The sequence below is a fragment of the Oryzias latipes genome, chromosome 10 (assembly GCF_002234675.1).
Source record: "Oryzias latipes chromosome 10, ASM223467v1".
In the NCBI taxonomy this organism is placed as follows: domain Eukaryota; kingdom Metazoa; phylum Chordata; class Actinopteri; order Beloniformes; family Adrianichthyidae; genus Oryzias; species Oryzias latipes.
In genome coordinates, this window is record NC_019868.2 from 14,130,910 (window position 1) to 14,154,579 (window position 23,670).

Sequence of the window (23,670 nt, forward strand, 5' to 3'; positions counted from 1 at the left end):
TAAAATACTTCCCTATATTTGATCAGTGTTGTGCAAGTTACTTCCAAACTGTAATACATTATAGATTACTTGTTAATGTTAATTTAAAGTTATCACTTACTTACAGATGAACAAAAGATAACTGCCACTATTGAACAGCATTGCTATTGTGTTTTAAGTCCATCCTTGCATTTCCTTCAATGCCATCTTTACCAAAGGCCCAACACGTCTGAATGCAAGTCAGTAGAATTCAACGTCCAGCAGTCTGTGCTGTGAATGAGATGTTCTATTACAAAGATATTAAAAGCAACAAGAACACAGTCAACAGAAAGCATGAGTAATAAATCCCAATTTTATTTTCCCAGGTGTAGTATAAACACATATGGTCTAAAATTGCACTCTTCACTGTCTGTAGGTGTCACTGTTTCACATCAATAAGGCTGAAAGTTTCAACATAAATTCCCTTAACGACATATGAAAAAAATACTAATTGCAACAATGGACTTGTTAAAAATAGTAAACGTTAAACGTTGAACGTTATTCAAGTTTAAAAAAAAACATAAAAGAGCTCTAACATAAATACTATTATTAGTGCAGGTTAATCTTTTTCAAAGGTTAATATTTGTACAGCCTGTTAGTTTCTTAATAGTTCCCCGTGAGGTCAGCAGGTGGCAGAGTTCTGCATCCTCTGGTGCCCAAGAAGATGCTACAACTAGATCTAAACATCACAGGTTTACAATCCCTCATCAATTCACAATATTCAACAATTATGTGACATAAAAAAATGTTAAACATAACTACAAGAGGAGGTGCTGCAGTAAAAATGCATCCTCCACTTTTGGCACGTTTTGTCCCCATAATGTCCTGCTAATGGTCAGTGACTATTTAAGACTATATAAAAAAAAAGCACACGTAGGCATGACTTTCAGTCAGAATTTAAAATATTATGCAAAAAATAAAAAGAAAATGAATCACACAGTTATAAAAATACAACCCAAAAAACCCTAAGGGCTTATTAACACACCACATGACTGACTAAAAAATGAGCTACAGGCACAAAGAAAAGCTTACAATCAGCTCTTTTCAAAAAGCCCAATAGAAAAGTTAAACATTCGAACATTTAGCAGACACTTGAAAAAAAAACACCATAGTCATTTAGGAAAACTAGCAAAAATGAATTTATCAACGAGTAAAAATAAATCTGTGACGGCAGGTATTTCAAAAATCTTCCTTTTTGGTCCTTTAAGCTTAATCCCTTTTTCAAAAAATAAAGTATTAACTTGACTGCAGTATCATGGAACATTTAGAATACTCTGCAGGCAGTTTAAACTTCTTATTCAATGCATCCTTCGTGTTGACAAGCATATGCTGATATGTTAAAAGGCTACTTTAGTCAATTTACCACCTTTAAGAGGAGGTAGTGATGTCTCTGCTCTTGGATCGCTGAGAGGCGAGACGTCGACAGTGCAGGTACACAGACAGGGGGTGGATGAAGGCCAACAGACTGAGAAGTGTCAGAGCAATGTTTACCTGGACACAGAAGAAGGAATCAGCAAGACCAGCGTTCAAACGCATGTCAAGGCAGTTCGGAAGAGGAGCAAATCAAGCATCAGATACTCACATATAAAGGATCTCCGTTCAGAGCCCCTTTCACCAGAGCAAAGCAAGGATACTGCAAAATGGAGAAGACTGCGGACAGGGCCATGACCAAACCGTACAGCTTTCCAAAGTGGCAAGATGGGAATCTGCACAAGAATGAAAAAAATAGCATGGATTAGTGGCATTATCACATAAATAAAAACTGTATGTGGCTCAGCAAGTGTCAGTCAAGTGAAGCCCAGAGGCAGGAGAAACCCCACAGTCCTTAAAGTATCAGCACCCCAGCTGAAGCTCAGCAGCGCATACACCCTCAAACAGGGTACAGCCCAGAATTCAGTCAGACAGAGCTAGCACAAGTCTTTAAATATGCAAAACCCAGCAGTAGTTCTTAGCCAGAAACCCATCCAGTCACAGCCTGCAACAGTCTCCAACTCAGACCCCAGTCAACCACAGCCAGCAACCGTCCAGAGCCTAGCCAGCCATCAGCCTCCAGCTTAGTACTCAGCCAGCTACTCCCACCTCCAGGAACCGAAAAGAGGATTGGAGGAAGGAAACCTCAGATTCTGTGGCCCAAACCCAGCATGAAGAGAGAGAGTGGGAGATTGTTGATCTAGATCTTGCCCTCCTCTTAAAACAGCTGAAAGGTCCAGATGTGAGAAAACTGGAGAACCTGGGACCCTTTACTTACAACTATGGGGCTGAGAGATCTGGAACAAAGAACAAAAGGCAATGACAGTCGAAAGAAAGAACCTCCAATCCAATCAAAATCTAGAAGGCAACGGCAAATTGACAGGTTGGTCAAAGAAAGAAGGCAGCTTAGAAAGCAGTGGAAAAATGCCACAGAGATGGAAAGAGTGGGACAAGAAAATTTGCAGTATGACATAAAGAAGGAACTAACAAAGATGCGAAGATCAGAATATCTCAGGCGACAACAGGCAAGGAATGGACAAGATCCGTCTTTTACAGCAATCCCTACAGCTTTTGAAAGGCCTCTTTGAGCAAGAAAACTCATAACACCCATAAAAGAGCTAGAAAATCCCCTGAAGAAGACCTACTCCATTCCTCAGAAGCATGAGTCAGTCTTTATCACGAAAGACAAACCACCACTCCACGCACCTAAACATCAAATGGACATATCACCCCCTACATTGAGCGAGGTCGAGAAGACAGTGAGGAACGGGAGAGCGGCATCAGCACCCGGGCCTAATGGTATCCCTTAACGGCTTTATAAGAACACCCCCAGAGTTATTAACTATCTCTGGAGGCTGATGAAGGTGGTGTGGCAAAAGGGGGTGATTCCAAAAGCATGGAGAAGAGCAGGGGGGGGGTCCTGATTCCCGAAGAAAAAGACTCGTCAGCCATTCGCCAGTTCTGCCAGATCAGCCTCTTGAATGTAGAGGGGAAGATTTTCTTCAGTGTCCTGGCCCAAAGGCTCTGGTCTGCATTAACAAGTGTCAGATTTGTTACAGGTTACTAATTTTAGATGTTATATTTTCTCATAAATATTTTTCAATAACTGACACTTCATTCTGCACGAGAATTCATTACTTTATGTGAAACCGTTGTCTTTTAGACAAAAACCCAAGGATAGAAAAACTTTCAAAAAAGGACCATTAAAGCTTCTTATCATACATTTGAATGAGCCTGTAGTTATTCCTGACATGTGCGCAGCTGCCATGTGATTCTGTCAGCTGAACATACTGACTCAGAGGACAGCATTTGCCTCCCACTTGGTTGCATGTTGCTTCTCATACAATGATAATGATCAGTTGTGCAGTTTGGGGCGGCAGACAGAGTACCAAAATAAATGCAACAGTTTCACTAACAGGGTGCACTGGACTTTTCAGAGCGGGGTGCCGACCTCCTGCTCTAGCTGCTGAATCACTTAACACAGGCAGATTACACAGAGGTGACAAAACAGGGACCAAAATACCTAAGAACAGTTCACCCCCTCAACTGACACATTTCTGTTCTGACACTCTGACCCCTAAGAGTGGTAGGTGACCTGCGATCATCACGACCAGACAACATCAAGAAAAAGTGCTGAGTCATTTCAAGTTGTTTTGAAAACTGTTCGGTCACTCCTTTGTGCACTGAATGTAAAGAGCCGTTCAGCTGCATAAGGTCAATTTGGGTGGGTGGGGGTACTGCACCGTTGGGGCAAAGTAAGTCCACCACCACTCCCTGTCATCCATGTGTTTACATGGTCTTCTGATAGCTTACAGCCCCTCACAACTCCAACCTAACATTAGTGGTGCAACAAAAATGGTGAGCATTATTGGAACTATCCAGCCGTACAGTTTTGAGCCAGATGCCAGCTCAGATAAGGACAACTAAGATTTACATGGAGCTAATTGTCTGCGAATGGATGCATCAGAATGGAGCATCCATTGTGGTTTGTCGCTTATAGCTTCTATGTCACAAATACAAGCTTTTTCAAACTGCATTTTTTTGTTTGCTCCTGGTTCACAAAGATTTAAATAAAGAAATACTCAGCAATGCAATTTTGAGTTCAATTTTCTGTCTATTTGTCCGCCATCATCAGAAAGAAATGCTACAGGAACATGTTAAAAACAACAAAGACACTATTTTCATCAGCATGGGTCTTTAAAGGTCAGAGTGGCGTTGATGAGTAACCCTATAAAATGTCTTTGCTGAGGTTAACCTTTCTCATTTTTTAAAACAGGTGGAGTTGCTGAGCGTGGGTATGAACACTCTTTTTATTTTTATCTTCCAGGCTGTTATTTATTTGTATATCTCCTGAACATATGGCGGTGTTTGGGTGACATCATGGTTTTTAACATGAACCTGTTAAGGGTTTTACATTTCTGGGCAAAAGCTGTAACTTTGTTTACTCCAGGAATCCTCGGCTGCAGTCACTTTTTTGTGCCTGCTTTAGGGTCATTAAGGAAGTTCCAGGTTTTAGGAATCTGGAGCCTCGCTGCTTGATTCAGACCGTTCAACTTTCGGAGAGCATAACAGTAATGTGAGTATAGGAATGTTTATGAGAAACAAACTTTTGTGTGGTTTGGTGCGGCCGCTTGTTTCCTACTCACGCTACGCTCAGGAAAGCTGCGTTGCCTCCATAGAGGAAGGAGCGGTTGAGCACCTGCAGGACGAAGGTGAGGTACTGCAGCGGCAGGGAAGGGCTGGAGGCGCACACGGAAAACAGCACGCACTGCAGCGCCGTCAGGAACAGAGAAAGCACAGAGGCACGTAGGTCTGCCTCCTGCTCCGTCTCTCCTGTGAAAATACGAAGAAAGACACATGCCTAAAACCACATGAAAACTCCACAAAGAAAGGCCCCAGCCGGGATTCCACCCAGGGGGTTCTCGCTGTGAGGTGAGAGCACTAACCACTGCACCACCGTGCAGCAATGTGAGAAAAAAATATAAACTAAAATGTATTTTGACAGTACCTGCAGCACGAGGTTTGCTTTTATGTCTGTCCATAATGAGACCGTTCCAAGGGGCACACAGCACGCCGCACAGCTGGGTGACAGCAAAGGCGTTGGTGTACTGGCTCACTGGGAGCACATGGCAAATATGGGATACAATTAGACCTACAAATGCTGTTTGACATTTTCTATGTACTTACACTATTGCATAACTGTTTTTCTTAAAGGAAAACATTAATGCTTTTTCCTGAATGAATTCAGTAAAAATGTAGTTATTCCAAATTGCTAAGAAGCTTCAGAAGAACAGCGTCATCAAGATATTGGAGCTAACATTGGTTTCTTCCACTGCTAATTCCAAAAGGCTTTAAAGCTAGAGGGAAGTGTTGGTGTTTACCAAGCGAGGACTCTCCGGCGGTCAGCCTCTGCAGCATGGGGTTGAGGGTCCCGATAAACAGATAATGCCGGAGCTGCATCACTGACAACCACAGCAGGTGCCAGACAAAGAACCTGGACATCACACACTCCCTGAAACTCCTCTCTGACAGAAGAGGAGGTCATACACAAACACAAGAGATGACATCATGGCAGCAGGAATAAAAATCTTGCGGATGAATTACAAATTTATAACCAGGTTGATATGTAAACCTTGTTTCACCGGGGCATCCTTGGTGAGTGGTGCTTCCTCTGCTGTTTTATGGGGACTGTTTGTTGCCACTTCTGTCCTCTCAGTCTCTGACTTCCCACAATTCATCCTATAACATGTCGGAATGACATCACATGTAGACCCATGTGTTTGTGTGCTTTAATTCTGTTTTTGTTATTATTAGAACATGAGGGATTTTCTTGGTTTTCCTTAAACTACTTAATTTTTGGTTTGTGGAGCAGATTAAATGTTGACTTTCTATCAACACATTTTTCTGATGTTTCAAATTTAAAGCCTGATTTTCTTCTTCTTTTGAAAGTCTTGAACATGCTATAAACTGCTATAAAATTGCACCATCAATTCACACTAAAAACAAGGTCTCACACTGAACCTAGTCAACCAAGTGGGACCCAACTATGTAAAATAATTCACATACATTTAACATATACTATATTTTATTACTTGACTTCAGTATCCTATTTAAAAAAAACAACTTAAAACTGATCTAGTATCAGGCTATTATAAAATAAACCTTCATATAAGGAGCATTGATTTTAACTTCTGGCGGTTGTGTCATTTTAACAAAAGCATCAATCTGCTTGAAACATGCTAATCAAGGCATCAACTCACCACCCACAGCTACATTACAGGAGCCTTTAATTCTGTCATATGGGAGATGAATTGTGAAAACATGGTGTTACATCACTTCCTGTCAAACTGTGTTTTTACAATAGCCACAAAAACACACAGATACTTTTAGGGTTTGCCGTTCTCTCTCATGAGTCTATAAATGGAAAAATTTGGCTTTAATGTCACTTTATTTTAATTATCAAAAGGTATTAATACTTTATGCAATAAGCTTCATTCTTGTTCTGTACATAGTAAAACTCATTGTAATTAATTGTTGCAACTTTTTTCTTTATGAGGTGAGTTCTGAAAACAGCGAGCGATTGATCTTACTATATCATAACCAATGAAAATACCAAATGCAACAATTCTCTGTCATCCTTTTGCCCCACAAATGATCATTTTTGTTGTTTTCCTAAATTTAGATAATTGTAAAAAGTGGTTTTGTAATCTTCTCTAGTATATTTAAAAACAAAACATTTTTAATATACTGGTATATATTTTTTGTTCATAAATATGTAAATAATTTCTTCCTTGTATATTTATTGCTATTATTTTTACTTTAGAGCTTTCGTGACCTTTACTTTTTTAAATGCCTCATGTTGGTGTGATCAGTTCTCACCCGTAGGTGTAGTGATCAGGAAGCGGGTAGGGAATGAAGTTTCTGGGCAGCAGGAATAGAGTTCTGAGGATGTGGGCGACGCTGCAGGCAGACAGAAAGAGGAAGGATCCCCGAAGAGAGATCCCAGCCTCATGCAACAGCTACAGGGAAGAATGAAAAATCGTTGTGACCATTGTGAGCACAAACAGCCGTTTTTAGGGAGATGTTGTTGGTTTGTGTTTGCTACCTTAATGATGAGGAAGAGTGCCGAGGAAGAATCAAAGGCCCCATTGTAAAGAGTGATGATAGTGGAGCGCCGTGAGCCGAACAAGTTTCCAACCTTCAGGGTAGAAAACAGAAGAATGTTTTAATAAGTGTATGGAAGGGTTTTGGCTTGAGACGGACTCTTATGGAGAAACATTGGAGGATTAAGGTTTAAGGCAAAACAACTGACATGCAGAGACCTTGTTTGCTCCTGATTATTTAGAATCAGGATCAATTGAAAAACTGCAGTTTAAATAGGCTTGTGGGTGTGACATAGAAGCTACATTAGGAGAATGATTGTCCATTTGTAACAATGAGATACGGCCAGTGAATATTGGTTTCTCCTAAACTCTCTCCTAACACTCACTGTCCGCAACTTTCCATTTTCATTTTGAATGGAGCCTGAGAGATTCATGCTCCTCTCATTGCACAATCTGAATCACTTCCTGAACCAGTCATGCAGTACAGCCAGGCAGCAAAGCTTCGGATGTCCCCATTTTCCACTCCCCTCTTAAACGAAGCTAGCCTCGATGCACGCTTTGTGGAAACTCCTCCTCCACTTCTCGACACATGCCTTGAAGCCTCGATACAGAACGTCACATCACTACTGACCTGGTAAGCCTTCATTCTGGATTCTGACTGAGATGTCCTTTGAGATCAATGTTTTAACTTCTGTAAAATCACATGGAAAGAGGAGAACCCCAACTCCCCACACCCACAGTGACGGCTCTGCTGTATGTTCGCTCCTTTTCTGCTGTGACGCTCACGACCTGCCACTAAAACATACTTCTGCCAAGTCTTGTAAACAAGTCCCGATTGTTTCTCCTCTATAGTTACCTCTTCGTGGCCCCTACTATCTGGAAGAAGTTACGAGCTGCCACCTCTGATTCTTCGTCCTGTCTTGAGCTCAATAAACCTTTAAACTTCCTCAGAGCCTGCGTTCAATGGGCTCCAAATACAAAACCTTACAAAAAAACAACAAAAAAGTAGTCTTGAGATTTTTTTTAAGTCTACACACGCCTAATACTCAATCCAAAATTTCAAGCATCACTAAATCGGAAAATGGATACCAATTTATTTTGAGGTAAAAAGAAAGAAAAAAACAGAGACACCACAGACACCACAACACGGTGAAGAGAACAACTAAATAGAAGTGGTTTTACTCATTCTGAAAGTGAAAACTTAATGTGAAAAATCGTGAGCATTTAAAAAAGACCTGAAACAAAAAAACAAAACACAATCCGACCATGCAGAACTGGATGTTTGGACCAAAACATTGAGAGGACTAATTCAATGAATTAATAAAGCTGTGGATAATTACAAACTCAACTCTGGGGTCAATTCTGGAGAGAACAGAAACACAAAATAAAAAAGGGTAAAACAGAAGAAATTCGATTTTTAGCACTAAGGGAGAAAGAAAAAGAGTTGGGGGGGGGGGGGGGGGTCTCCTGACCCACACTCCAGGTGGTGGCAGAAATGCACCACAAAGGTGTTTGCCAAAAAAACAAAGAAGAATTAGCATTTTAGATGCTGCACTGGATAGACTGGTTTCACTTGTTAAAGTCCCCACTCCCGTTATCTTTTGATATATAGTTAAATCATTCCCAGTGGTCTTTTAATTATGATTATGTTGTTTTTTAGCCAAAATCAAAAGAACTTTGTTGTTTTAGAGGACATAGTGTCTGCAGAGTGGCAGAAGTTTATTAGAAATTCACCTCGGTTTGTGTGGTGTAAATCCGCATCTATTTCCCATCATCTATCTGCTTACACTTTGTCACGCTTGTTTATAGCCCCTCACACCCCAAATCTACATTACTGGTGCAACAAAATGACAAGAAATATTGGAGCTATCCAGCCGTACAGTTTTGAGCCAGATATCAGATCTACGAAGAGAACAAAGACGTACATGGATCTGGTTGTCTAAAGGTGGATGTATTGGAATGGAACGTGGCCCATAATCCTAATTTTCTTTATATATGTCCTACATCATCAGAAAAATGCCACAGGAACATGTTAAAAAACACGATTTGAATTGCAGTGGGTCATAAGAACCCATCTGAATTTAATAAGGAACAGAAAGATTTCAGCTTCAACCTTTCCACTACAACTGATGATTTCAACATCAACAGGCGTGTTGAAATTCACCTCTGTACCAAAATTAGCAACGGCTGACAGAAACTCAGAGGAATTTGACAAAATATCAGTAAAAACACACGCTTAAGCTTTTAGGTTTAAAAGCGTTTCCATTCAGAAAGTTTGACATATTTAAAAAAGTTTAGAAGCAAAGAAAGTGAAAAACTGATCAGTTTATGCCAGATGCTTTTATTTTATGACCGATGATCAGTTTAATAGGGGGCTTTAAACATGTGTCCATTACTGTTTATGAAAACTCCTTTAGCATCAACGTTTCGCAGACTCAAGTACAGGAAGAACATCTATTCTCATAGATATGACTTTAATGTGAATGTGAAGAGCTCTGCAGAAACTTTATCAAACTGATATGACGGTGGTTAAAGCAGTCTCATGATTTTAAATCTTCGTTAGTCATTGGTGAATAACAGAAAATATGACCACGGTTCTGTACCTGCATGTTTGTCATCAGAAACAAAATTCCACCAACAGCCAGGAGGGAAAGAGCTGGGAAGAGCAGGTAACCCAGAGCTGATGGGATAACAAAAAAAGATTAATTTACTCAATTAAAACTCATCAACTGTCATTTAAAAGAAAAACATAGTGTTGTGTTTCACCTGCAGTAGAGAAAGACACCATCAAGGTACCCATCGTGTAAAGAAATCTGTAGAATAACACCAAAAACACAAACTTTCAGAACTTGAGACAGAAACATGCAAGACGAGAAAGCCAGATTCAAATTTAAATTCCTCAGCCGACTTTAATTTCCTCCTGTTTTTACAGGGATAAACACACTTTATCCTAAAACAAAAATGACTCCTCCTTCTCATTCTTTGCATGCCTTGGTCAGTTATTTTCCCACCTCACCCCTTTTTCATGCAAACTTGGGGATGCTTGAAGGCAGTTTTTGTGGCTTAAATATAATCAGGGGGAATCTTGAAGGTATGTGCTGCTTCATTACATTTACAGACTTTAAGAACATTTTTTACCACCATGATTTAATTCAGTTGAATCAAACTTGTACCACGAAAGTAATAATGGCGTTAAACTTTGTCGAGCTTTACTCCCTGGATCTCATTTAAAGTTGTTATTTTTTTAGTAGATTTGGTTATTATGCTTCAATTTCCTTAAAAATCTGTTCTGTTGCTGCTCGGACACCAAAACTACTTCAAAGTAGAGTTTTGTTGTGTGCTTCTTCCTTTCCCAATCTGCTAGCTTGCTGTGACCTCTTCCTTTTTCTTTCACAGAAGCACATGCTGTATATTTGTTCACCAGCACAACAATAATACAAATGAATAGCCACCATAACAATGAAACTTCTTAGTCTATCCGCATCTATTTTTTGACTCAACGCCGGGAGGAAAAGCATTCAAAGAAAAAACTTGACAGAGATGATTGTAAAACTTCCACCATAACAATTGTGAACCAAAATAATGCCTAAGATTTATATTTTGTGATGAGTTTGGACAGAGAAGCATGCTTCAGTTAAAAGTGTTATGATCTCGAGAGTGTGAAAGCCACACCATTCCACATTCAAAGTGACCTCAGACTCTGCACACATGAAGGTATTCCGATGCACAATATTTTCCAGGCCCAACATTGGTTCTTCACACTGAAACCATTCTTGAGGAAACTGTCCAGCAGAAGCAGCAACCAGAAGACATTCCAGATATCAATTATCTTTTCCCTCCCAGAAACACATAATTACACAAAACATAAAAAACGAGGCCAGATTAAAATACTAGTCTTTAAGATTTAATGTAGCCTAACGTGTTTATGCATGCTTTCTGTTTCACTTTAATTCTTTAGAAAAGCATATAAGATGCCATTTTAAATCTACAATGATTTATTTCGGCCTCATTGAGAAAAACCCCCAAAAATGGCATTTTTCCCTTCAAGTTTTCTGCACTTCTTACAAACTTCTCGCACTAACTTCTTAGTCCTGATGTATTTTTCATGAATAATCTGCCAATAAAAACCTTCCTCCTCTTTCTTCTTTTGGTTGGGTTGGTTTTAATGGTGTTCTGTCTGTAAAGCTGTTTAAAATGATGGCAAAGTTTCAGAACCACAGGCGTTTTTAACTTATGCATGTCAGTTTTCAGTTTAACAACATTTCTCAATTCTATATCTGAAACACTCAACGTTATTGACAGCTTCTTAAAGTATAAGAGCATAAATAGGAAGCCGTTAAACTGTAAAAGCAACATTAAAAGCAACCTTTTTTGTCTAAACTCAGCTGTGCAAACCAGTGGAGCAACTAAATGTTTTGTGGCTCAAAGTTTCTAGATTGTTAAAGTCCCCCTCTGATCATCTTTTGAACAATTGTTAAAGGTTCTCAGTGCCCTTTTAATTATGATTATGCTGTTTTTTGTACAAATTGTATAAAACTGTGTCGTTTTCTAGGAAATAGTTTCTGCAGAGCAGCAGTAGCTCATCAGAAATGTGCCTTGAATTGTGTGCGGGACTGCTGGGCTGAGCAACTCCGCCCCCACTTTCCATCTCTGTTGCTGAGAGCTTGGAGCAGGAAGCTTTTGGCCCGCCCAGTGGATTTTCAACGTCACAAATACATTCTTTCTCAAACAGCATTTTTTTCATCTGCTCCTGATTTGTGCTGTCAATGATTTGAAATTTTAAGAAAAGGAAATAAGATTTTGAGCTTAACTTTAATTATGTGTCCTCCATCAACAAAAAAATGCTGTAGAACATGTTAAAAACACCCAAAACACAATTTTCTTTGTAGTGGGTCTTTAAATTATTTGGCCCTTGTTAGATAACATCTTGGGTGGAGGGAATTCAAATTTATTTGGGTCTTTTTTTGTTATTTGCTAACTTCAAAAGGAGAAAAAATGCACTTTAAACCTCCTTGTAGCTGTGAGTTAATAAAAGATAATAAACAAGTTGTGGGAACGTGTAACCTCATTTTACCAGGCCACACTAAGATCAAACATTTTCAAAAGTGATCTCAACATTAACATAATTAATTTTACAATAATTACTTCAGCACACTGATGTGAAGAGTATAAAATCAGACTTCCCATGACTCAAAAAGGTTATCTAAACTAAAAGTTAACATTTGTTTTGACTGTCACCTTGTTGACAATGGTCAAAAATCCTTTCATGCTTACATTCCAAAGAGCCGCGCCACTGTTGTACCAAAGCGATCAAAGAGAAACCCATTGGGAAGAGTCAGGAAATTGTTCAGGAAAGAGGCGATGGTGAAAACAAGTGAGAACTGTTCATCTTGAGCGCTGCAATCTGCAGAAAGACAAGCAAAAGAAAAAAAAACAGAGTCAAAGTGGAGAATTGTAGAAATGATTTGTGGGAGAAAAGGTCAGGAAAGTTCAGGTAACAAATACATGATTAAATCTGGTGAAAAGACAGGATTTGAAAAGATTACACACCTAAAGATTGGGTTCCATTGACTGTGGTGGTGTTGACACACATGGAGCTGAAGTAGCCCTCCTCCTTCAGAACAAAAACTAGAGACGCCCATCCGAACACAGCTCCAGCAAAACACAGGCACTCCACCAGGCCCGTGATGAAGGTGAGGCCTCTCTTAACGGAGAACTTGCTGTCCGACTCCGGCATGGTCACTTACACAGAAGCACGCGCAAGAAGAAATACTTCACATGCATGGATTTACGCATGGAGTCAGTCTCAGCCCCTGTAAAAAAAAAAAAAAAATGGAAAGAAAGACAAAACTGAAAATATTTCAAAGAAATAAAACCCACTTAAAACAAATATTCATTTGGTGCATGAGATAGAACATTGGGCTACGTGAGTTGCAACAGGAGGCCTCCAAGCACAGAAAAATGTCACACAAACTCCTATTTGAAGACAAAAGTAAAGCTAAAACACATGAGAGAATGAAATCTCATTTTTGAAGTAAATCTAAATAATTCTGTTAAAGCAAGTACAGCTTAATTGGGCTAGCATCTTTCAAGTTTCTTACTTTTATCTATGTTCACAGCTTAGCAGTTGAGAGTCTCTCAAAAATATTTCTGTCCAACTAAACCACCGGCTCTGACATCTCTGTGTATATAGGCCAACTAGTCTCCTCCCACTGGTGTTTTTTTTTCTCTCCATTTTGACCACTCTGGAGTAGAGGAAGCCCTAACTCGGGTTGCTTAAGACTACATAAAAACAAACACCCCCACATTCCCAGCAATCCACACTTAAAGCAACAGAAGCTCTGTGACAAGATCCACGTCTGAGAGCAGAAGGGCTGGACAGACCCGTCAAATTTAGAGGGGTAATAAAGAAAACTGTTTTGTTTTTTAAGCAGTATTGCACTGAATAAGAACACTGAACTGCAGCTAGACCCACATGGGTAAAAACCCCAAGCAGAACAGTAAAAGGATGCAGCTGCGTCTCATGACTTCTTATGATGCTGGAGGCCTCGATGTCGGCAAAACGCTTGCATCGCTGCAACAAAGAAACAGTTAAAAAAATAAGGAACTAATGCATTGCATCAAGATGAGTGCACTTATGCACATAACACCAAGTATTGGGCACCTCATCCAAACACTTTTGGTTTTAAATTTCATCGTAATTTATTCAATAAGTGATGCTTCAAAAGCAGGAAAAAGCCTTTCCTTTTCGTTCAAAAATCATGTTTGATGTTTTGATGTAAGGAAAGCACTATTATATTTGGTACAAAGAAATTATAACAAACAATCAAATAATGAAAATCATCGTAAAAAGCTTAAAAAGGTCTGGAAAAAGAAAAAAATAGAATGGCTCTGCACCAGAATAACAGAAAGGGCTTTCTCTACATGAGACTTGTCAGAAGAAAACATTGACATTATAGTAATCTAATTGTGCAATGGCAGACACAGAGGTCTGAATCAGACCTTATTTAATTTCACCTTTTTTTTAGGGGGGATGACAGAAATTTGCATCAAAGAGAGATAAGAATCAATCAAAAAAAGCATGAAATAAAGACCAAATCCTTCTTCAGTGGTGATCTTCAGATCCAAGACTTAATCAGTTATCAACAGTAGTGTCTGATAAAGATTTAACGCTTTAAAAAAACATTATTCCACACATATAAGAACTTTGCTTCCTAGATTAGTGAGACAAGTGATGAAAATGCTGTCTGGTTAAAGCATAGATAAAAAGATAAAAAACTGAATCTTTACCATGTTATAGTGGGAGAGAAAAAATATGACAAAATACCTTCCAATTAAAATACACTTACACATATAAAAAATGTAAGCACCTCAGCAAGGCATATCCCACAATGCATTGCCTTTAAACAATTTATCATTTAAACAAAAAAGGAATTTACATTTGTATTTTACAAATCATCCAAAACTTTCCTCATTGGAGCACAGAACACATAAAAGTTGTGATAAAATGTTCACATTCATTCTGTTTTTTTCTTCGACGCCATATTTGCCTTTAAAAAAAAACAGTGAGCATGGTGTCTGAATTGCATTAAAATCCAGGACACTGGTTAGTCTCGCACTATCCAGTCTTTTAGGGGTTAGGGAGGACAGGGAGGGAATTCAGATATAGCCAGAGACAGCTTGCTTTATGTTGGAGAAACCAACAGAACATCTAGGCTGAACTGTAGCAAACATATGTGTACTAATACAAAACATATTACAACACATTTCCAATCCACTTTATCAGATAATATAACACAAAAAATCATATTATCTTGTTTTTTAAGAAGATAATGACAAATAGTAGTAAATAGTAGTAGAAAAATAATAGTAAATAATTTATTTTCCTCCTAGCAATGAATAAATACATTCAAAATGAGGAATAATGTCTCATTTGGCACATATTAGGTTGTTGCTCTAGCAATTAATAAATGGGGTTTAGCAATAAATCCAGATGATTTGCATAATGTTATTAACTTTTTACTTCAGTAAAGTCTTTTCGTAAGTTTGATTGTACGGGTTAAACAGGAGGAAGAGGAGGGGGGTTAATGGAAAAAGGCGCCGGACGACCTCATACCATTACACAAACCATATGACTGTCCGTTTTTTTTGGCACCCTCCAAGATCATATGATTACAAGACATGACTTTTTTGGGGGAATAGTTTTTGACTCACTTCCTAAAACCAAAAATTGACCCCAGCATCACACGCCTGCGTGCCAGTGGAGTCCTCCAAAGTGCTGGAAACATGATTACACAATGACTCTCTTATCTGCAGCAAATGATTTTTTTAGCTGATTATTTTAAAACATGAGAATTTTTCTTAGTAAATTAGGAAAACCACAATCCAATAATATTTGTATTTATCTATTAATATTGATTTTGAACACTAGGCCACAGTTCTAATGGAAAAAAAAAGAGGATACTAATGGAGTTTAACATTATGTCCTGACTCTTACACAACAAAAACTGCTAATATTGCTAACTGCAGTACCAACAATCCTGCTTAAATTCAGAAATGTTAATCAAAAATGTGAGAAACAAATAATTAAAAAAATGCATTCATCTTTCTTTGCCAACTCCTATGCTGCTCCAAAACACTCAGTGATCATATTAGCTTCAAATGTTTAAATTATATCCAATTCTTGGAGAAAATTTTAACAAAAATGCAGAAAATGAGCCAACAAAAAATTCTATTAAATAAGGTTAATGTGATTGAGGTACTAATCATAAGACATTTAGAGGTGGGGTCTTCCAGGAAGTTCAAACCAAACCTTAAAGTCCCACTCCGATCATCTTTTGATCTATTGTAAAAGTGGTTACTCAGAGGTCTTTTAAATATGATTATGCTGTTTTTAGATACAAATCAAGTCACAACACATGGTTTTTTTTGCAAGTCCATTGCCATAAAAATAATTTCAAAACTAGAAAAAAAGCACAAAAAGTAGAACAGGCTACTCCTGCGCGTCTGTTGACTCCCTTACAATGATAAGCCTCATGGCCTCCTCACTGCACCACATTTACCCATGAGATAACTTTGCTAACCTTTTATCTCTCGGTGCTTCTTCAAATTCATCCTGTGGGCTTTTTTGTCTGTTTTTTTACTGTTGGATAGCACAAAAACAATCATACTGTAGTAATTCCCACCAGAGTTCACTTGCAAGTACCTTTGAACCATACTTTGATGTGAATGAGGATTGGCCAGTTTGATCTAAACAGGAGTTTAAGTGAGCTTTAACAGACTGTCTGATGATGCAAACTTTGAAGAAGTCCAAACAGTTCAGCATAGAAGTATTTCTAAAATAAATAGAAAAATAAAAACATTTGCTTTGCGTCATTTTTCTTACAGAAGCATCCTTTAGTCCCACCTTTCTATTGTTTACCATGGTATTTATCAGCAACAAGTCATTATGCTAAAACATGCTATTTGTCTGTCAGATTTGATTACTGATCGATAATTTCATGTTGGTTTTGTGCTAAACTCCCCTAACTACTTGTTTTTACTCAACAGTAGCCGCGGTTACATGGGCAGAATATATTGATCGGATCAATGGTCGGGTTAAAATTCACCCGTGCACATGGGCACAGAAAACCTTTTTCCGATTAGAACAAACGTTCCCATGGCTCACACTCTCGTTCGGAATGAATCATTTGGGCATGCGCAGTAGTGTAAAAATCACCCGGATGCGGATATAGGTCCCGTTGTAAACAAACCGCTTCCACAGACATTTATGCAGCAGCTCGGTAACATACGAGACGATCTTCCAAACGTGCTTTTATTAATGTCATGAATATTATGAATTGCCTGTTCGCTCATCGTTATATTTAATCTGTGTGGTCAGTGCTTTTTTTGTGGAAGAATTAAGCTGGACGAAAGCTTAGGACAGACTAACACGGGCTAACATCATTAGCCTGATGGATGGACACAAAATCCAGGACCGTGCAAGAAACGCAGCAATCTGCAGCTTTCTAAGGACTGAGCGACATTTATTTCTGCTCTGAAAGTTCACACAGACCGCCCCAAAGCCACTCTGTGAGCTAGCGGCCCGAGCTCTGTTCGAACACGGTTCCTCCTGAGTCCTGCAGCCGCTAACCCAGAGCGGCGGGACGGCTCGCAGTCTGAATTCTCCCACACATAAGAAAACAACAAAACGCACACGTAAAAAAGCCCCCCCCCCCCCGACACAAAATTATTAATCCAGCTGCTCTGCTCACTCGGGTGCCAGTGGACCGAGTGAGCGTCAGGGGGCACGAAGCGCTCCTCCTCCGAATCTCCCCCGTGAGGGGTGTAAGAGAGGGGAGAGCCAGCGGGGCGAGAGCGGAGCGGCGCTTTTCACGGGGCGTCCGCAGAGCAGCTGGTCGGTCCCGTATGAGCTCCAAAGCTTTCTCACAGCGAAACACCTTCTATGCATGACGTAAACCAGAGCAGCAGTGACACACGATCGGAATGACCGTTTACATGCTCCACGATCGGATAAACGATCGGTATAACCCACCTATCTCGATCGGAAAGAAATTCTGATCCGAATGAGTCTGATCGGGGCAGAGTATTCCGAACGGCGCGTTTACATGACGCATTTTCTTTCCGATCAGGCGTTCATTCCGATTACTTTTGCCCATGTAAACGCGGCTAGTACAATGCAAACATTGAAAAATTGACTGAAACTTAGATGTCAGATCGATGTAAGACACCTTGCACTTACAACAGAAAGGTTTAGGACGTAAAGAATGTGTTGTTATAAGTTTTACATGATGTAAGAGAATACTTGTTGGGACATTGGGGGGTTCAGTCCAGGTCATATAAATCCATATCATCTCCTCTGACGCTTTGGAAACACATGCTTTGCTGTTTGCTTAACAAGTGCCAAAAGTAAACTGCCAATATCAGCAACTTTCCATCACACCAACCACTTCCACTTTATAAAATTGCTGAAAAGGAAAAAAAGCCCGAGAGAAGTGCTAGTAATAGCTCGTAAGGCCATTTCTGTAAATTGTTTTAATTACCAGGTAATCTGTCCAGCACACAGGTGACTATGAAAGGGCATTTCATAATAAAAAAAGGCCCTTCCCGTTTCATGTTGTCAGCAGTGGCTCCCAAGAAATGTCACAAAATCTGAGAAAGGAAATCCTTTCTTTGCACAAAAAATGTGAGAGTTACAAGAAGATCGGAAAAGCTTTTCATATCATTCAAAACACTTTAGCAAAAGTGATCCAAAAATTGAGGGAAAGCTGGAAATGTAATCATTTTACAGAGATGTCCAGCCCATCCACGGAAGCTAACATTTAAACAGGAGCGTCTTCTTTAGAGAAGGGTTGAAGAAAATCGGCATGCAAGGTCACTGCAGTTAGCTAAAGCAGTAGAAAGCCAAACTGGAGTGACTGTTTCCCGTGAGAACACACGGCGCACACTGCAGAGGAATGGCATGCATGCTTAACATCCACGAAGGAAGCCTCTCCTAAACCCATGCACAAAAAAGCACGCTTAGAATTTGCTAGGGCCCATGCTGAAAAAGATGAAGACTACTGGGACTCAATACTCTGGAGTGGTGAGACAAAGATCACCAGTTTTGGAACTAATGGTTTTAAAACTGTCGCAGAGGTGAGGATTTCAAAGAAAAATGCATGGTGCCTTCAGTGAAACATGGTGGAGGCAGTGTCCTTATATGGGGCTACATGAGTGATGCTGTTGTGGGGGGAGCTGCATATCATTGATGGTATCATGAACTCAACAATGTACTGCTCAATACTGAAGGAGAAGATGCTGCCATCACTTCATGCACTTTGTCATCAAGCACTTTTCCAACACGACAATGATCCTAAAAACACTTCTAAAGCTACTGTTGCATTTCTGAAGAAGAACAGCGTGAAAGTGATTGAATGACCAAGTATGTCTCCTGATCTGAACCCATTCGACACCTGTGAAGAATTCTGAAGCGACAAGTTGAGCATAATTCTGCATCCAGCATCCAGGCTCTAAAAGGTTATTCTTGAAGACTGGAAAAAGATAGATGTTGCCATATGTCGCCAACTTGTTCATTCCATGCCTAGAAGACTTGGTGCTGTCCTTAAAAATCACAGTGCTTATACAAAAAACTAGATGTAGTAGTTTTTGTTGCAGCGTGTATTCATTGCTCCTTCAACCAATTGAAGTAGAACTGAGATTAAGTTAGATCATTAACTTTAATTTCATGTTATGGAGTTAAGTGTTCAATAAAACTCAACCTTGTGGAAAGTTTGGAAATGTTTCTTTTGTTCATTGAGCTATTGATTATAATTGCATTTTTTATACGTGGGTGTACTCATTTATGCTGAGCTCTGTAAACATCACTCAGACGTTTGTCGCAGTTATAATGGACAGTCTCAAGTGTAACTGGCAATCATTTGTACGGACTAGACCACACAATTGATGAGATGGCTGATCGCTATGAATTTTTGACCGGCCCTATTACTATTAGACAGGGCTAAACTCTTGACAGAATTCTTTTGCATTTTATTTTTATTTTTTAATGATTTCATTTTCTTTGAATTCAAGGTGGACAAAACCCTGAGCTGTCATGTGTCGAGTAAGAATTATTAAAAATAATTTTTATAGAATCCACAACTTGAAGAATCAACCCTCAACTCTGGTCAGTTCAGTCCTCAAAATTAGCTAAACAGAGCCTAAATATGTTTAGCCTAGCTAAACATATTTAGTAAAACAAGAAAACGGAACAAAGAACTTATGACGATAGTATCTCAACATGAATAAAAACCAAAAAAAGCTCCCAGTATTTTTGCTTGTATCAGGCTGACAAGGCAGACAGCTGTTGGTCCAATAAAAAAACATGACAATGTGGACTTTTTAAGGATACAAAGGTAACATTTAAGTGATTTGGTCCTTGAGTCGGAGAGGAAATTTGACTCAGTGGTTTCAGTCCGAATTAAAAAAAGCTACTGATCCCAGCAGTTTGTTTTTATCTGGTATTGCCTCCAATAAATATATTATGACAATAAATATATTATACAGGGGTACCGGTAACTAAGAATAATTCCATATTACAATGTTAAAAGAAGTATTTTGTTAATTGCTTGCACTACTTAACTCCAGCTACAAAGTAAAATGTTACTATAACAGACTTCTTTTGTAGTACATTACTCCGAACACTAGCCACGAGTGTGCATTTATCTACTTTTTCCCCTATTTGGCACATGGTGCTTCAGTCCCATGCTTTTAAATGTGATCAAGTGATGTATGTTCCTATAGTAATCTGATGGAAATACCAAGCATGTATAGAGAACACACCCGCTGGAAAATTTCCCCAACATAGATGCAAACAGTTCCATAAAAGTCACTAACATACTTTTAGGTACATTTGTGGGAACACATTGGGAAGATTCTATCAACAAGATTCTGAAATTTAAAGCTAGTCTACAGAAAAGTAGAAAAGACGAGAGCTAGAAATGGTTGGATGTTTTGCCTTAATTTTGCCTCAAAATATTATGCCTGCAATTCTGGCATTCTTTCAATTAAAACCAGTATTTTGGAATTTTTGCAGATAAACGTTCCTGTTTTCTATTAATTATTTGCGAATCACAAATGTACAATGTGATCTGATTACACATAAAACCAAAACTTCCCTATGCATAAAAAAAGACTTTGTTTTCACTGCATTAACTGTTTAGTAGAACAGAACAGAACAACAATGACATCAAAATCAACTTAAAAATAAAAAACTGAATAGAACAGAATAAATCTTTATCCCGGGGAAATTATCTTCTGCATCAAAATAGCAGATAGATAATAAATAACACTAAAAAAAGGCACAGAGTAAATGCATTGAATTAACCTTGTTTTGGAAGTTACATTACAACATTAATATTTTCTTACTCCAACATGCAAAAGTGACACTAAACCTTTGCATTGCACAAAAGAAATCTATTAGATTTTTCTCCAACCACTGATACTTAATTTATGAACAAATAAAAGGATAGATTTTACATTTAAATGATTCAATAAATGCTTCAAGTTTTGGTGCAGCTTGTAATGCAGACTAGGAAGAAGCTCTGTGACGAGGATGAAAGAACTCTCATGTCCACTGACAAAGATGCAGAGAAAATCATTAGTTTCCTGTTAGCTGGGAGCGAAAGGGACAAAGTCTGCATGGCTTCATTGATTTTACTACTGTGTGAAAGTTTATCTTTTCGGCTGTTGAGTCAAGGACTCGAACACATTTATCTTTGTAACTGTTTCCGGGCTTCTGTGCGGTGGCAATAGTTTCACCTTTGACCAAAGTTTTTCCTAAGAAAACATTAAAATCGTCAGGATATCAGCTCTGCGTTCGTTCAAACAGCTTCAGAAATATGAAAGATTAGAAAATACTTTTATTTGTGTTTATTTCAAGACACTTTGATGCGAATGCCTGTATATTGTTAATATAGACAACAGATGTGGGGTTTTTTTTACATATTTTTTGGCTGGTGATGTGAATTTTGATTTTTATTAAGGAAAAAGTGTAGCTTGACTCAAAAAAGGTTGAAAAACTGTGATGTAGAGAAGGAAGAACTGAGTTTTTGAATTGACTGCTGTTGGATGCAGGGCGTGCAGAGCAGGAGAAGACTCGAGTCCTGACACCACGACCAAAAGCTGTTTTTCCCTCCACTTTTGTCACTGTAACCCTTGTGCTATCCTAGGCACTTTAACATTGGGAGTTGGGTCATCTAGACCCACTAGACAGTGCTCTGAACCTTTTTTCTTCAATGATTTGTGATCTTCACTGGTGTCCATGGATTACATGAAATCTTTCCACCTTTATCCACCTTTGTCATGGTAGGGAGAACATGTCAATGTAAGGGCGGGTCATCTAAGATAGCACAAGGGTTAAGTTTAAGAAAAAGGTAAGTATTGATATTTAACACGGCTTTCATATTTATTCAAAGATCTAAAGTGATACATGAAATAACAGGTTTAAATTCCTTCATTCATAGAATGAAAAAATTGAAAAATAGTCATTTTATTTGGCTGCACATTAAATTGCAGCATTCTGGATGGTCCAACTTGTGTTTTCCTTTGTATTTTTTTACTGAAATATGAAAAAATAATCAGAAAAAACATTGGATGTTCTGTTAACTGAGAAAGCAGCTTCTTTGACTGAACTTTGACAAAGCTGTCATTGACACAGATGATACCAAAATACGAGAAAAATAACAGCATAAATATTTTGCATTTAAAATATATATATTGTAAGGGGCGTAAATGTGCTCATACACAAGAGAAGGGCTGATTTTGAGTCGTTTGTTGTTCAGCTTGCGCCGAACGGCTGCAGACACCACTGAACCTCCACCTATGGTTCCGATGTGCTCTAAAGCAAAGGGTTAAATTAACCTTATTGTGGATCCAGATGAGAACACTCACCCGCTTATAAAAAATCCTCCTCCTAACCATGGAGTCCGGGTTTTTTTTCGCTCCACGGCGGAGCAGCGGTTCTTCTTCGTGGAGGAGGAGGAGGAGGGCGCACCGAGGAGCTCCCACAGCCTCACCCCCCCCCCCCCCCTCCGCTTAAAGCCCCAAAACACCAAAGATGAGAGTGAAAGTAAACGTTTCATAAATATTGACCAAAATAACTTGTAAGTAGACAATATATTCTCAAACTATCACTGACATTTTTTATATTGTCCGTGATTTAAACCTCAGAACCAGAGATTCGCCCACAATAATGTATTCAATTTTAACAGAAATTGCATCAAAGTTATTACAAAAAAGTGAATGAGGTCAAATTTTAAATGTAAAAAAGATGGCATTGAACCATAAGCAGAAAACTGTATCCCATTCAAATAAGTTGGAATTAGAGTAAACCAAGACATTTTAATGCAATTTTCCATACACCACTGGCATGTCCAAAGTCCAGCCTGTGGGCCAACTGCAGCACACTGACATTTCCAGAGGCCTGTCAAGAAAAAAAAAACTCAATACGTGGACCCCAGCACTAGCCAAAAACAGTCCATACAAGTTCTTGATTGGGATCAGCTAAATGTTCAAGAGTCAAACCTGTGGCTACCTGACCTTCAGAGCCAGTTGAGCAGTGTGCACTTTGTTTCTGCTCACATTTAGAAGTTTGTGGATTTAGAGTGAAACAAAACAAATCTCAAATTAAGCCAGTGTAATTTTGCAATCTCACTCATGTCAGGCCTACATTTGAAATTCAGCAAGTTGGTTTAAATGGACATTAAGAGATTCTGTTCTTACAAAAGTATCCCACTGCAATGAATTTGGTCTTTAATGTCATGTTTGACCTCATCTAGCACTCTGCAAAAAGTTTGACATCCTAGTGTCCTTCAACTCTGACAAATATTTTTTGCACAAGTGATTAGAATAAACTGGCCATTAGACTGAACCACTAGCTTTTGTCACAAGTCTAAATGATCACAATTTTGCATTTTAGACATTTTATTGGTTTTATAAGCACTTTAGTTTTAAAAATTAAAGCACTTCCCAATTTTTATACTCCCATGACCAGCAATTTTGAATGCATGTAGCAAAGAAGTGGCTTCATTTAAGACTCAAA

The 23,670-nt window shown here is 38.8% G+C and overlaps 1 protein-coding gene across 2 annotated transcripts; it reads right to left on the bottom strand.

Moving 5' to 3' along the window:
• Positions 1-313: 313 nt before the first annotated feature.
• Positions 314-22,645, bottom strand: slc43a3 (solute carrier family 43 member 3). 2 transcript variants are annotated; one of them, XM_023959112.1, is made up of 13 exons: positions 22,521-22,645; positions 12,642-12,904; positions 12,366-12,495; positions 9,858-9,904; positions 9,695-9,771; positions 7,094-7,186; positions 6,868-7,007; positions 5,621-5,727; positions 5,370-5,513; positions 4,997-5,104; positions 4,635-4,821; positions 1,601-1,724; positions 314-1,509 (listed from the first exon to the last, which is right to left on the bottom strand). In XM_023959112.1, exons 2-13 carry the CDS (start codon positions 12,826-12,828, stop codon positions 1,387-1,389), a joined length of 1,467 nt encoding a protein of 488 aa, XP_023814880.1. In that variant the 5' UTR covers positions 12,829-12,904; positions 22,521-22,645; the 3' UTR covers positions 314-1,386. The 2 variants fall into 2 exon arrangements, with proteins under 2 accessions (XP_023814880.1, XP_023814881.1); XM_023959113.1 differs by lacking the exon at positions 22,521-22,645 and adding an exon at positions 13,193-13,268.
• Positions 22,646-23,670: the final 1,025 nt, after the last annotated feature.